At 41.3% G+C, this 15,822-nt stretch overlaps 1 protein-coding gene across 3 annotated transcripts; it reads left to right on the top strand.

Annotated features, from left to right (window-relative positions):
* The first annotated feature begins 5,362 nt into the window (after positions 1–5,362).
* MANSC4 (MANSC domain containing 4) lies at positions 5,363–15,806 on the top strand. 3 transcript variants are annotated; one of them, XM_063395358.1, is made up of 5 exons: positions 5,363–5,381; positions 5,538–5,675; positions 7,604–7,997; positions 9,679–9,813; positions 10,738–15,806. In XM_063395358.1, the coding sequence occupies exons 3-5, from the start codon at positions 7,766–7,768 to the stop codon at positions 11,403–11,405; spliced, it is 1,035 nt and encodes a 344-aa protein (XP_063251428.1). In that variant the 5' UTR covers positions 5,363–5,381; positions 5,538–5,675; positions 7,604–7,765; the 3' UTR covers positions 11,406–15,806. The 3 variants fall into 3 exon arrangements, with proteins under 3 accessions (XP_063251428.1, XP_063251426.1, XP_063251427.1); XM_063395357.1 differs by lacking the exon at positions 5,363–5,381 and adding an exon at positions 5,433–5,450; XM_063395356.1 differs by lacking the exon at positions 5,363–5,381 and having other exon boundaries at positions 5,389–5,675; positions 7,607–7,997.
* The last annotated feature ends 16 nt before the right edge of the window (positions 15,807–15,822 follow it).

The following is a 15,822-nucleotide window of genomic DNA, read 5'->3' as shown; positions in this document are numbered from 1 at the left end:
AGTCCTTTTTTTAAAAAAAATCCCTACCACCTGCTGAAACAGATGAGAAGTCTGCCGTGCCTATATTCTTATATGCTGATACTTACTATGAAGATGTTCGAAATATAGTTTTTATCTTTATAAAGGTATTTCCTTTGGATATTGGAGAAAATATTTAGAAATCCATAGAAAATCTTTCCCTTTAGCAGTAGTGTGACTCATGTCCAGTCTGTGCAGCTTGCTTAGTTTTCAGACAACTCCCTGTTTTCACTGTTCAGAAGGGATCTTCCCCCCCATGATCAAAACATTTCAATGGTATTATCTGTTTTGTGGGGGGAGTTTTTCCCCTCCTTTTTAAGGAAAACAGGGTTGTTTACTTTTTAGCATTTCCTCTATGAAATGATCACGATCCTTTATCACTCTTTTGTTAATCTTAACTTCTTAACACTAGCCCATAGAAATGACACAAATGTTAATCTCAGTTACCAGTGTTCTTCTCTGCTGACTTGTATAAAAGCATTTTTTTGAGGTGAGGTAGATTTCTACACGTCTCATGTTTTCCACCTCACTTCAAAGCATCCTCATCATCTTGCTTTTGAGGAGCCCATTTCATGTTCTGAAATCCTTTTATATAGGATCTCAGCCAGACCCAAAGAGGTCTCTTCAGCAGCCTTCACTAGCTGGGTCACCATCACCTCTCACCTTCTCTTTCCTATTTATGTGTCACACTGTTTGCTTGGTTTGTGGTCCTCTTTCAGTCTACCTCATTATTTAATTAATATTCAAATTCCACTTAATGAAGGACCACAACATTTTGCTTTTTGAGTTTCTTACACCTCGTTGAAGTATGATCACTCGGCTCTTCTTTTCTCTGCTTCAGGTTCAGCCTTCAAAAGATTATCACACACAAGTGTCTCACCACCTCAGTAGGAACCCAGCCCTTAATTTCTTCTTGTCCTTTAATTTCAAGCAATTGTAATCATTATTACTTCAGAGGAAAACAGAGATCTTGTATTTGGCACGGCTAGCAAGCTGTCCCGTTGGAATACAGCAGGATTGCCATTTTTAGACATCTGCTTTGGAGTCTCTTATGTTTCTTGGATTTGTAAGTTAGCTCCTAGTTGGTGAAGGCTTTTTTCCATGTAGTCAGTTATGGTAAGTTCAGCCTCAAAGTGTTGACACCACAGCCTGGGTGGATGGAATATTTCTTCTCTTGCCATAGGTTGCCAGATGAGCCTATGCCTGCCACTCTGCCTGGGATTTCCAGTCCTTCTTCCCCACAGTCCATGAGGCTTGTTAATGAGCTGGATCAGTTCTGGCATGTACTAGTATTTTATTCCTGCCAGCAAACTTCCGAGGGCGCTGACTGCCACAGCTTTCCCCAGGAGCTCTCACATGCCCAAGGGGTCAGCAGTATTGAGTGGCCACTTTTCCAGAGAGCCTGTTTCCTTACCCAGTTGTTTTCACTGGGCTGGTTGTCATCTCTGTGCTTTTTTCCAGGCTCAGGGCTGGGCAGCTGTGCTAATCCTGAGTTTGCAGGCTTGTTTTTTACTACACCCATCAGTAAGCCTGTGTGATGTGCTTATAGAGTACTTATAGTGCAAATGCACCAAAGCAAGAGCTACTCTTCTGCTCCACTTTTGTGGGGATAATTTTGTGTCTTTCACTCTACTGCTATACTGGTTTATTCTAAGATCATTAATACATGTTATTATACTGGAATCAAAGAAAAGGTTTTGCTGTTTCACCAGCGATCATCTTGATTGTACCTTAAGTGAATAAAAAATTTTATTTTCCAGAGTTGGAACTCTATTTCTAGAGCTGCAAAGCCAAAATGTGTAGTTCAGAGCCATAAAAGATTTGCATGATCTTTGAAACAAATATGAAGGACTATCACCCTTCAAGAATATGCTGAAGCATCAAACATGAAAATAATCATGGTAGATGTTCAATGAGTTTATGATAAAAGAACAAGACACTCAGAGAGGAAGATGAGGGTAACTGCTCAGCATATCAATACCTCTCTTCTAGACTTTGGCTCTTGGGACAAAGTCTTCAAGCTGTTTTAGACAGTTCAGGTCTCTTTACAGTATCTGAGAGACAATTTGATACCAAGAAAAAGAGTTCTCAAGTGCCACCAAAGGGACTGTGCAGACCCCAGAGAGTCTCCTAAAGGCTCTCTTGCTACAGGGTTGCGTTGGCCGATCTGGAGCTATTTGTGCTACATAATTTTCCCTGTGTCTGTTGCCTGAACTATTTCCTTGTAGTTAATGTCTGAATTACTTCCAAGGCCAAAGAGAGATCACTCTTCTCTTTTAAAAAGACGTGGAAATGGGAGAAGCTTTTTTCATACAGCAACTCCATTGTAGCAAACCATTCAGCCATGACACAGAGAATTGAGCCTTTCTCTGCCTCGGCACACATTTCTACAGCCCTCTGACTTTCCCAACATAGCAAAAGCAAGGAATCACAGAGATTCAGGAGCAGTCACTGCTACAAAGACAAGAAAAGTAAAGCCAGAGAGACACTGGATAATACCTGAGAACCAGAGAGTAACACCGACCTGAATACTCTGAGGAAAGGACCACACTGAGTGAAAAAAACAGTGGAAAAATTGAATTCCTTTCAGCCTTATTAGTCTAAAGTGTGAATTGGAACTGAATCTGGGGATATTTAAAGTATCCCTACTATCTAATTTAAAATATAAAGTGCCACATTCTGCCCTATGAGACACCAGGGCATTGAGTATAAATGGAATTACTCAAGACAGGATTTGGTCTTTTGGAGAGGATTTGCCAACTGCTGCCATTGTTCAGTATTTTCCCTGTCACAGGATACAAAGTAAGCATTTATGGAACATAGGAATTATCCTGCAGTATTTCAGCATTAAAAATGTCTGTGTTCTAAAGGGTCTTGGCATTTTGGAGAGGAACTGACCAGAGCATAATTTTACTTCAGTTGAACTCTAGCATTTGTGAAGGATGACCTGCTAAATAAAGGTAATTTCTCTTTGCAGATTCGCAGCCAAACAAAGCACTTCTTACCCAGTGCTATTAGCAATGCTATTCCAAAAAAAATTTTTAAAAAAGAAAGTACTCTTTTTTCTAATAGCACTTGCTCAGACATTATTCCCTAATATTTTCTGTTTATTTTTTCTGCTTTTAATGTGCTGTTTATTTATTCCTGCAATAAAAGTATGTTGCAGCACTACTGAAAAGATACTTGGAATGGCATGTTTTTTGAAAGCAGATTATTATCAAGTTCTGATTAGTCACATCTGAGTGATGGATACTAAAGTGTGTGCTCCTGAGCTCTCTCTGGGCAGCAAAAAGGCTGTCCCAAGAGTCTGTGTGTGGTGGATCTCATTCTCTGTGGGTCATGAGGAAGTCCAGGCACCAGACAGCAGAGTGGAGGTGGAAGAGTGTAAATGCTGCAATGGCCCTCAACCTGGTCCATTTTTTACACCACAGACCCAGTAAAGAATTTCCCTGAAACCCCCTCAGGTGAAATGAATGTTCCCTGACAAAACCTGACTGGGGGTCAGGCTGCTGGAGTGCTCTGCCTGCTGCTGCCCCCCATTAGGGATGTTTGCTCTGCACAAATGCATTGTGCATCCACAGCCAGGAATTTCTTGTGCAGCTGTGCCTGGAGGAGACTCAACTGGGTGCTTTTAAAACAGCAGATATTTTTTAATCCTGGTGCAGACAGGCAGAGCTGAATTTTAGTACATAATAACTAGGTAAAATGAATGGTAATCCATATGGACAACTTCCACTCGGTATCCAGCTCTGTAAAATTCACCACAAGTTTGAAACTCCATCCCCTTTGCCTAGTTCAAGTTCTGCCATAAATCAGCATCTGCTCATTAGTGTTTGCTGAACATTGTGCCTTTTGTCATAAAACTTGGCTCAAGTTAATCTGCAATGCCACTAGATATGTATTTGTATAAATCTAATCTGGCTAAGACTTGTGTTGTTCTTTGCTTGAACACACAGATCCCAGCCTTGGTGCAGAGGTTTGGCCAGAATTAGTCTGAAGCCAAGCTCAAGAAAATCTCAGGGCCTTGGTAACCCCTTACAAGGGTTTAAAAAAATGGTTTGCATGAAGCCTCAGGAAGAGAAACTGTAATATTTCACCTCTTTTTACCATGTTGCTGGGATGGGATTGAAACCAGAATCTTTGGATCCAATTGTCCCTAACCTTGGAGAAGGTCAGATTCATTAAAAATGTGACACATTGCTCCAAACCAAAACCTGACCACTAATAGCTGTTTTTGACAAAACAGTTCTCTCAAAAAATGCTGTTTTGTTGGACTTTAGATATTTTGCAAGTGTTTTGATTTCAAGGAAAAATTTAAAGGAGAAAGACAGCAAGTACATTATTTGAGTAACATCAAAGACTTGGTTTGATTTTTTTCCACATATTTACATTTCATTATTTCATGATTCATTACATTATCCTTTTATAACTTTTATACTTTAACAGAGTTACAGGGACATATTCTGAAATTATCAATATACTTGGCTTACTTAAAACTTTGACCTTACCACTACTATAATAAAGGGAAAATACATGTGCATATCCCAGAAAAATTAGATAAAGATGATTTAACACAGGCCTGAAATTCAGCTTACTTATGTGGAACACAACACAGGCAGGGAACTTCATGCTGATGCCACATGGGATTATGCTGCACATTTTATTAAATTCATTACTGACATTCACAGGAGGACTTGGGCAGGACTTCTCATACCTCACCTGGGAAACTGCTTGGGTCTCACTTCTCAGCTTGTCACCTTCCAGCTGCTCTGTCACACAGCACCTGGAGAAGAGAAGGACTCAGAGTAACCCATTGTTGCCTTCCAGTGCCTGAAGGGAGCCTATAGGAAAGATGGACTATGGACAAAGGATGTAGTGCAGGACAAGGAGAAATGGCCTCACACTGACAGAGAGCAGGTTTGGATTTGACATTGGGAAGAAATTGTTCCCTGTGAGGGTGGTGAGGCCCTGGCAGAGGTTGCCCAGAGCAGCTGTGGCTGCCCCATCCCTGGAAGTGTTCCAGGCCAGGCTGGATGGGGCTCTGAGCAACCTGGGCTAGTGCAAGGTGCCCTGCCCATGGCAGGAGGGTGGAAATGGGGGAGCTTTGAGGTCCCTTCCAACCCAAATCATTCCACAATTCTACAACTAAACAGATCCTTTCTGGTCTTTACATATACTGAATGATAGAACCATATAGTCCATAAAAGCTAAATATAGTTCCAAAAATCAAGACATGTCTGTTACTTTATATGGAAAAAGTGTCTGCTGTTTGTTTCTGTTTGGCAAAAAAAGAGTTACTGCCTGATGATAAATCCTTTGTGCTGGGAAGCTCCTGGATTGTGCCATTCTCTCTGCTAGCCCAGGTGGGAAACATAAGGGACTGTTTCTCATTATAAGGATCATAAAAAAGATCATTTGTTACAGAGTGGCAGGTCCATTTATATCTCTTTTACAGAAAAGCCTGCAAAAAGATTCATATTCTCACAGGAGACAGCCCCCCTGCCTTTTTTGTTTTCCAGGGGGAAATGTGAGGAGCTGGATGAAAGGAGTTCCTAAATAACATGAAGTGCTGCTCTGGTACTGGCTGCAGACTCTGCTGTATCAGCCTCTCGGTCCCTCTTTGCAGAGCACATGGAAAATCAGCCACTGGCTTGCAGGTAAGACTCGGGGATTTCCTTCTTGCAAAATCTCTATGAATTAAAATTTCAGCACGAAATTGCATTTCCCATTGAAAAATCAAAATGAAATCAAGGGGAAGCTGGGAGAAGATGGTTAAATTTAATAGGAGTTTTCTGTTTTTAAAGGAAATTGCCTAAAGCAGCCATTTATTTATTTGTTTCTATCACTTTGTCTTTCATTAAAAAGAAAACGTCCCTGCTATTTTCTGCCCTTAGAATTTATTCTGGTCAAAGAGGAGGAGGAAAGAATACTTTTAATCTCCTTGTTAAGTGCTTCCTCAAGTTATTCAGAGTTATTCAAGTTATTCCAGGCTTCCCTTCTTGGAGATACGGGAAGAGTAGGAGTGAGGAAAGCAATCAGAAATCATTATTTTTGTATGCAAATCTCACAGAACAAAACAGATCCAAAATTCATACTAAATACAGGATGTAATGCCAAAATACAAGCACGTCTCTCAAAATTTTGAGTGTGTTCCAAATCAAGTGATACCTTGGGATATTTGGAAAGCTGAAATAAATTTTTTAAAAACTGCATTGTCAATAGCATTTGTGGCAATGGTAGATAAATGTCTAAAAGCTTCCCTGTGCAGTCCACCGAGTGCAAGCTATCAGATATTTTAAAATGTATTTCAGGTTTTATGTGCTGATTATCACAGAGATGGAAATATCAAACTACCAAAACTAAATAAAACAACACAGCTGCTTTTCAGCACAGAGGATTGAAAATTACCCACTTATCCTCTTTCTACCAGTTTAATTCTCAAATTATTACAGACATTTATTTGGAATCCTCCTAATTACAGTTCCAATGAATAAAATAATGCCTTGGCCTTTCTGTTGGATCAACAGGGGTTAACCTGCTCTGGGTTTTTTTACCTTCCAGTGAGCTGTGTAAGGAACAAAATATTACACCTGTCAGTTCATTTCCAAACTGGGGGCCTAGTTCTGCAAAAACAAACATCATCTGTAATTAATTAAGCTAAAGAATTAAAATGAGTTTGAGGCTCTCCCCACTCCACTTAACTGATCTATACTTCATGTGGAAAGGAGTAAATTCCTTGATTCTAGTCTTGAAGGGTAAAAACACAGTGTAAAATATTCTTATATATTGAACAGCCTAACTCTCTCAATCTCACTATAGAGTCCACTAGGTTTAAATCAACTCATGTATTGTAATATTTTAAAGCCTTTCTGTATAAAAAGCATAATGTGGGAAGCAGGGATCGACTTGGTCTATTAAGAAACAAAACGTGGGGGTTTCAGGTTTCAGATCAGGTCCTTGAAAAATCATCTCCCTGTATGTTAGCTATGTTTTCTTTCTTACAGGCCTTTTCCTAGTGGAATGGACTAGTGTAAGGACTGCTCAATATTCTTAAACTTATTAGGGGGAGAACATACTCATACTTTGAGTGGAGGTTCCAGCCCTCTCTAGTCATAGAGAGGTTCAGCTGGTTCTAGATATTTGCAAATAAAATGGTATTATTCTTGCAATCAAAACAGTGTAGGAAGGGGAACAGATCTCTTCCTCCACCTCTGGCTGTAGGTTCATTTGTTAGCAAAGAGGGCAAATGTCTGCAGTCACCAGATAACCTGAAGTGTTCAGATCCTAGACAGAGCTGTTTCTCTGTGCTGAGTGTAACAGTGCTCCTGAACAAAGTGAGGTGGAACAATGTGCTGAGCTTGCTATTTATTAGTCACAGAATCTCAAGGCTGCCTGCATGGTTTGGTCTGAGGACAAGAGGCACAAAGAGGGGACCAAAGAGGGGACCAAAGAGGGGACCAGTTTCTCTGAATGACTAAAAACAACCTGTCCCTTTTGTGTCTCAAAACCCTTCTCCAAAGTTAGAGAACAGGAACAATAACTCTTGGACTCTTCTGTAGCTCATTAAATGTCTGCTTTCTTTCAGCAGCTGCCCAAACAGCACCATGGGCATTGTCTGGAGCAGACCCTGCCCTGGTTCACGCCTCTGGCAGAGCTGGCAGCATCCTCAGCCCTCCAGGGATGATCTCTGCAGTGCCGGTGCAGCATCCCCTGCGCCCCTGGAGCAGAGAGTGCTCTGACACGGGGCATGGCCCTGCTGCTGGCAGCGGCACAAGCGCTGCTGCTGCTCCTGGCTCTGCCCGGGCAGTCGCAGTGCCTCTGCTCGCCCACTGCCTTCTACAGGGACTGCTGGGTCCGGCGCTTCCCGGGCCTGCGGGTGGACGTGCGGGAGTCGCGGCGGAGGGGAGCGCGGCTGCTGCGGGGCTCCACCGAGAGCTCCCCGCAGCACTGCGGCAGGGCCTGCTGCCTGCGGAGGAACGGTGAGTGCGGGCTGGGTAATGCTGAGATAAAATATCAACAGGCCTTCACTGGAAGAAGAGAGGAGGTGGAAGGAGGAGCTATAAATTTTTTTAAAGTAGGAAAGAAGAGGCACACTGTTGCCCCTTAGAGTGGAAATTGATAATCTGTATTTTTTTAGAAGACTACACTAGGAGTACATTAAAATCTTAGGGTCTGCTTTGAAATTTTTGATCTCTGTTGGAAAGCTTGTAGGCAATAAGCTATTTAATAATAATAAGCTCTTTAATAATTATTTAATAATAATAATAATAAGCTATTTAATAATACATTAAGAAAGTATATAAGTATATAAGTGTATAGAGAGACATGGCAGCATCCTCCACCCTCCAGGGATGATTTCTGCAGTGCTATATATACTCTTCAGAAATATATATATAGTAAGTATATATAAAATAAGTATATATAAAATAAGTATATGTAAGTATATGAGTATATATATAAATAAATATATAAAATATATAAGTATATATATAATATATAATAAAAGTGTATATATAAAATATATGATATATATAAACATAAAAATATATAAATATATGTATACTCTTTATTATTATATATAAATATGTGTAATACTCTTCAGTATCCATCCCCATCTACTGTAGAGAACAACCAGTGGCAGTGATTCCAACACCATTCTCTTCATGGAGTTTGGCATCAGACTAGGACATGGTGTAGAGGGAGAGTGGAGGGGATATACAGTTTGTCCTTCTCTGAAATACAAGAATATTCATTTCCTTGGAGAAAGCATTCTCTTATTCTGTGTTTATGCCATGCAAACCAGGCAACACTACAGCTATAACAATAAATAATAGTAGTTATTCAGCTGGCCAGCCCTTTTCTCTTGCCTGGTAAACTCAGGCTCAGAATAAACATAAATAAAATAATTGTTTATCCTAAGCCTGGTACTTTCTCTGTATCACACTGCACTGGGGCTCTACAGGAGTGTATTTTAGAAGGATACATGAATTGCATGTCTGTGGTGCCTAAATTTTCAAAACTCTCCAGACTGGAAAGGGGTTTGGATATGGTTTGAGAGGATGAAAATGAGGTACCAGTTACTAAAAATAATCAGTATAAATTTTGAGGGTATTTTAAATGATGAGCAAAAAGGTGGCCTTCACAACCTGACAGTGACATAAGTAACTTCCAGCAGCAATCCTGGGAAGAGTCAAATACTGTATTAAATAATGTGAGGTGAGAAAAGTTACATACATTTCAGCAAGGTTGTTCCTATCTCAACAACAAACTTTTTCTCATATCCCCCCATATGGGACTGGATATTTACAGATATAAGAAGTGGTAACTTGAAATACATAATCCTATATAGTCAAACAAAATTTGTTACTATCTTAGCTAAAACAGAGATATTAGAGGGCATTTCAAAGGGTTTTAAATCTATTATTTAATGAGATACAGAACTCAAATGGCCGTTCTAATCAGATGGAAAACAAGAATATAAGTTCTCTTTTGACTGTAACCTCAATTAGTTTATATGATAATGAGAGAACCACAGGATCTGGTCTCTGTTCCTAAAGGATCTGGGCAAATATAATGAACTTCTGATGTTAAATAACATAATATGCAAAATGCAATGGTCATTCTACTGAGAAGCTCAACTTTGTTCTTTGTGGGTTCCAGTCTCCTGCAATCTAGCAGTGTTCTACCATGGGGCCATTCATGAGAACAGAAACTGCCTGCACATGTCTTGCCCAGCTTTGGAAAGCTGCATTCTAAAGGCTGGAGTTGATGTCATTTTGTACAACATCACAACAGGTAATTAAGCATTTCATTTATAAAGGATGAAAACAGAGCAGCTTTAGGAAATTATACCAGGTCAGCTGCTGTGCTAAATGAGCTCCTGAAGTAACACACAACCCTAAAAAAGATGAAGATTCATTTCCTTTCTCATTAATACACCTACTTCTGAAAATACTTCCCCTCTTTCTTCCACTCAGTGAGAGAGCAGCTTGAAGATTCGTGCTCTGAGAACCTCATCAGTACTGTGCTTGGCCAAAATACCCTCCCAGTTCTGAGAGACTGGGAGAGGAGTCTGCCAGTGCTCCACGTCCCCAGACCCAACCAGTAACAAGGCTGAACATTTATTTTCATTAGCCACATGCACCATGAGCACACAGGTAGCACAGACAAACACATAAAGCAAACACACCAACACGGGGAGCACCCAAAGCCTCATCCTGCTTTTTGTGTTAGTGAAAATATATAAATACACATATATATACACACAGATGTACACAATGCAAAATCCCCCAGCAGCTGGGCTGAGATGCTCTCAGTCTGCCCAGTCTGGACCACAGGGTGCCCAGTGTGGACCCCAGTCTCAACAGTGGCTGTCTCTGGGATGTTTGAGCCCCCAGGGTGCAGCCCCCCCTCCAGTTGCTGGTGCAGACTGTCACATATACAGAGCTTTCCTGGATTTCCCTACCCTCAGTAGCCTAGATCCCACCCTTTCCTCACCTTTGGTTCCTTCCCTAAGCATCCCATAGCAAGTTGTGTGCAGTCCCAAAATGCAGATCCTTTGCATCCCATCAGGTGTCCCATAACCTGAGGCAGTGACACCTCCAATCCAAAAGGGCATCATTATTTGGGCTCCATGCCCTACCTCTGTCTCCATGGATCCTTCTTGTGGGTGTGCAGACAAGCTTTTATCAATAAATTAACATTATCCTCATTCAATAGGGATTGATCCAGATCTCCTCATTTTTGAGAAACTGAAATCCCAGGAACCAAATGCTCACCCCTCAGGGAGTAAATCTGAGAGGCAGCACAGCACAAAGACCCCTGAGTGGGGAAGATGCCGACATCACAATGCCACCACGCCAGGGTCTGCTCTGCTCCGAGCTCCACCTGCTGCCATGAGCCACGGCTCACCAGCAAACACTCACACCCCCAGCTGGAGCCTGGCAGGGCAGAGAACTGAAGGTGCTGCCAGAAGGGCAGAAACGTCCCCAGCAGACATTGCCTCTGCTGAGAGGACAAGCAGCAGGTCGGTCACCAGCTCAGACAAGGTCGCACACTCAGCTTTGAGCCCTGAGCCTGCCCGGGTGTTATCCCACGTGCCCACCGCTCCTCGCCTGAACAGCAGCAAGCAACACCTCAATGAAACCAAAGGCTACAGCGGGAGGAATTCCACGTCGGATAACGAGGCAGCTGCCTGGGAAGCTGCAGCTTTGGGGGTGTGGCTGATTCCTGTAGTCCTGTGCTCCTCTCTCCTGTGCCTGTGCTGTTGCACTGTTGCCCTCACAGCCGGGCGCTGCAGCTGCAGGAGGGGTCACTATAAACCCGTAAGGACAAGAACAATGTCCAGACAGCTCATCAAATATGCTCCTGTCAGAGGTAATCTGTGAAACACCGTCCTGGCTCTGGAACAAACTGGATTTTTAAAAGGCACCCCATAACCCAGCTTACTTCTCTCACAGAACCAGTGATAACTTCGTTCAGAATGTTTTGGTTATGATTAGGTCTTGGCAGATGAAGCACAACTCCCTGTCTCTTTAGGTAGGAAGCACCCACTCACAGCTCCCACTTTTGAAGCATTTTGGTTCATAATCTGATGCAGATGAATGCCTGACAAACACTGTAACACTTTCCCCCAGGTTCAGTGCAGCTGCAGAGTTGGCAGGTCTGTGTGGCAGAGAATTATTTACCTGGATGAAAAATCCTGCTGTAGTTATCTTTGTGCTTGTCTATTTGCCACCAAATGAATAAACATCCCATGTAATGCAGGAATACACAAGTGACTTATGAAATGCTCTTTTTGTTTGAAATGGTCAAAATGATCATGTTTTCTGCCAAAGAAAAGCTAAACCTAAACTCAGAGAAACACTTGGTAAAGAACTAGGTCTGTACCTTTTGATGCCTTTCTTCAAGATGAATACAGCCATTAAAATTCTGCTTGTGTTCACTTTATAGTCTCGAGTGCTGCCAAGAAGGCAATTCAAACTTCAAGACCTTGCAGCACTACATTCCAAATATAGTTTCTCCAGAAAATCAGGGGATATGCTAAAATTATTATTGCTACATCATTGCATGTAGTTTTTAGGATACAAGATTCTCATGCAGGTAGGTTGATCTAATTTAGATTAGAAAAATTATCTTGTCTTGACCTAAACATTACCCCATAGCTTCAGCTGGATAATGTGTTTCAGTTTTCCTGGCCTAGGGTTTTGCCAAGCATTGCTGAATATTCTGTTATCTTCAGTCACAGAGGTATGCACCGTTCAGTTAGAATTAGTTGTTTCATCTTAGTGATTTTTATTGGAATACCAATTTAGTTTTTATTTTTGGAGAGAGAAGAGTGCTTAAGGCCTCTTTCTCCCTATTTCACAAAATAAGATTTGCAGTTTGAGGCAGCAATATGGTAACACAATGCCCCTCACTCATTAATTTATAATGCTGCAAAGAATGCATTTTTTATTTAAGTCATGATTTAATCAGGCCTCAAGGATAAGGGAAGATGCTTAAATCCATCATGTATGTATTTATGGTCTGTTGCTGAACTTGCAGCCACGAAAGCCTAAGTCTAAGGAACTTAGCTCTTACAGCATCAGTGTGGGAACAGACTGTGAGTGTGGGCCATCACCTTTATCCTCTGTGCCATTAAGATATTACTGTTCTCAGATAAATACTAAAGAGCTGAAAACTGACAGTTTCTATCAAATTGCAATCCCTTCCTTACCTGAGACTTGCACTAATTTTGTGTTCCCAGGTCCTTAAGTGTCCATTCTTCCAGTTCAGGCTGAGCTGTGGCCTGAGTGCCCCACAGAGCATCTGCTGACAGAAAAATCAGTAGTGCCTCCAGCTTTTTTAACTCCTCTGTGCTATCAGTGACACTCCAGGGCAGCTTGAGTAAAGGAAAAAAAAAAAAAGAAGAAAAGAAAAGCTCATCTTATGGGGTGGATATATCTGTAAGATTTTTTAAAACAGAATAATCATAGGTAGTTAAACACTTGCTTTCAAAAAGGAGGGTTTTCACCTCCCTTCACTCTCAGAAAAGTAACTCCTTGCCTGCAGAAGTGAAAACTTCTATTTGTCCCATAAGCAAATGCTCATGGGACAGCAGGGAAATTATTAAACCAAGATTACGTTCTGAAGAGATTTGTTTGTTGACAAAGAGAGGAAAAAAAAATTATCAGAGAAAGGGTTATATGAAGCACAATAGCAGAGCGATTTTATTACAGACTAAGAGAGTCATAAGAAAGTAAATAAACAAATACATTTTAGGTATGAGGGAAAGCAAGAAATGTGTAGCAAAATGATTTGTCCAGACAGCACATCCCTTTTAGGCAAATATCCCTTTATCCCTTCCTTGTGCTTGTAGCAACTCTATGCCTGAAAACAAGGGGAAAAAAAAGTCCACTCTTTGGAATGTTTATATGGGGGATAAAAGGAAAGTTCCCACAGGTGTGCACAGGGGGATGCACACCTCAGTCGTTTACACTGTAATGCACATGACACATTAAAAGTGACCAGTGCTAAAGATGTGTTTATTATTGTGCTGCAGAGCTGCTGTAAGTCCCTTAATCTCTAATTCTTCAGTTTTTAAACTTCAGCACAGGATTCCAGAGGCTAAAGCATTATACAATAAAATAGAGATGTGTATTTACTTCTTAAAAATATGTGCTGTATTTTACATCCTTGAGGTTGGGAAGACTCCCACAGGGGTTAAGATCCCAGTGTTCAGGTATTCTGCACAGTCACAGAGAAATACTGTCACCTTCAAACACAAACAGTTCAGAGGGAGAAGCAGAAATGCAGAGAGAAACATCCAAGAGCTCAAAATAGCATCCAGGCTGCCTTTTGTCCTGCCCACTGCATTACACAAGTTCTGTACTGTAACACAGAAACCATGAGTAAAAAATTTTACTCAAAATCACAAGTGTAAGTTTGAGTTTTATCTCAACATTGTTCTTGGCCAGCAGGCATCATCTGTTTTTGGGAGAGACACTTGGTGCTCAGGAGACAGTCACCTTAAATCCTGACAGTGTAACTTGAAACATTTATAAGATGTACATAAGTTAGGCTTGAACACTTCAGAGAGAGCTGGGGCAGCCTGTGCATTTTAGGTTTTCCACAAATTAGCTGTAAAGCTAATGAAAAAATCCGTTTCCCTTGCTGTGCAGTTCTTTCTACCAAACATTATTATTGGTAAGGTCAAATTGTTTCAGCCATGACTTCCAGAGTTCTGATTAGGTCCATCCTGTGAAATGCAAAGGAAAACCGGGATGTCCTCTGCTGCAGAGGATTTTCTCACAGTCCTGAGTACAGAAGGACAGCTCTGGAGAAAAGCAAGCCTATGGGGTTTGGGGGCTCTTAGGACATTTCAGGGCCTTGCTCCTGCCAGCCCTGGACACACCACTGGCTCCCCAGGCTGGCTCCTAGGGCAGCCCTTGTGCAGGCACTGACAAAGCTAATTAAGGAAACATTTCTCCTGTGCACATAACTAGAACCAAACTGCCTCTGGAGCAGAGCCAGGCACAGCTCCAGGCACCAGCCGTGCCATTCTCTCAAGTCAAACTGCACTTCCTCAGTCGTTTTGGTTTCACGGCTGTTCAGAGAATATTTGGAATGACACAGATGTTCCCATTTCAAATGGGAATTGTAAACATTACCCTCATTGTCCCTGGATAAAGGAGCAACCTGATAACAGCTGAAACTTTCCCCATATTAAGCTTCTGCTAAAACTTTACATTAATACACATCCAAAAGGAAGGACTGCTAAAGAACCAAATCAGTCAGTGCAAAATTGGGATTACAGGACATTTTCAGTCTTAGCTACAGCTCTGGCAATTCTCATAGGAATTAAAATGCTGCATTAAACTCGGTCTCTCACCATATGAAAACAACCTTGACCTAAGAAGAATCCTTCGTAAACTGACAGTGTTTTGGCAGTGGGAACAGATCCACTCCTTGGCTGTATGTACACACAGAGCACACAGTGAGAAATCCTAGCAGGGAGTGAGTCCAGCACACAGAACTGCAGGAATCAATTCCCCTCAGCTTTCAATGTCCTTATTCTTACACTGCCTCTTCTCCACGAGCTGCTGGCAGGCTCACATGGTCAGCTCTTTTATAGGTGTGCAGAATCCTTAACTCCCTCTGCCCCTTCTTGAGAATGACTTTCTCTCTAAGCTGAAATCTCATTAAGCCAGGAAGGTAGAATTAAAGCAAGATTTATTTATGTCCTTTCAATGTTTCGTAGGGGTTTTTTTCTTGTGATGAGATGGCAATAAAACTAAGATTCCAGTGTTTTAAATCAATTTCTTTCAATTGCAAATTACCAAATATAAGTATCCATATAATTCTTTCTCTGTGCTACACAGGATGCTACATACTTTTTTCTTTCCTTGAAAAGCCTGGGTACATTCAAGAGAGAAGTCAGCAGGTCTGAGGTAACAAGGCTCAGTCCATTCCTATTTAGTTACAAACCCACCTCACCAACTCTCATCATTCTTCTTGTCCCAGGTACTCTGGGATCTTCTCCACAGCTGCTGGTTCACCTTCCCACTACCATCCCATTTTCCACTTTATTTTACTCCTTTATTTTAGAGACAGGTGCTTTCACACAGGATATTTGTTTGCCCTCACAATAACAACTTAGAACCTCAACTCTCCAGACTGTTTCAACATCTCTCCAAGTCAGACTACTAAGGCAACATCATTCTCATTTTATACATAGGGAAAAATCTGAATGGCATTTGAAAAGCATTTAGAGCTCTTAATTTTCAGACTTTTAATTAAAGGAATCAGAAGTCTAACTAATTT

This window comes from Prinia subflava, chromosome 4 (genome assembly GCF_021018805.1).
Source record: "Prinia subflava isolate CZ2003 ecotype Zambia chromosome 4, Cam_Psub_1.2, whole genome shotgun sequence".
NCBI classification, from domain to species: Eukaryota; Metazoa; Chordata; class Aves; order Passeriformes; family Cisticolidae; genus Prinia; species Prinia subflava.
The sequence above is the reverse complement of the archived record's forward strand: the minus strand, read 5'-3'. Positions and strand labels throughout refer to the sequence as shown.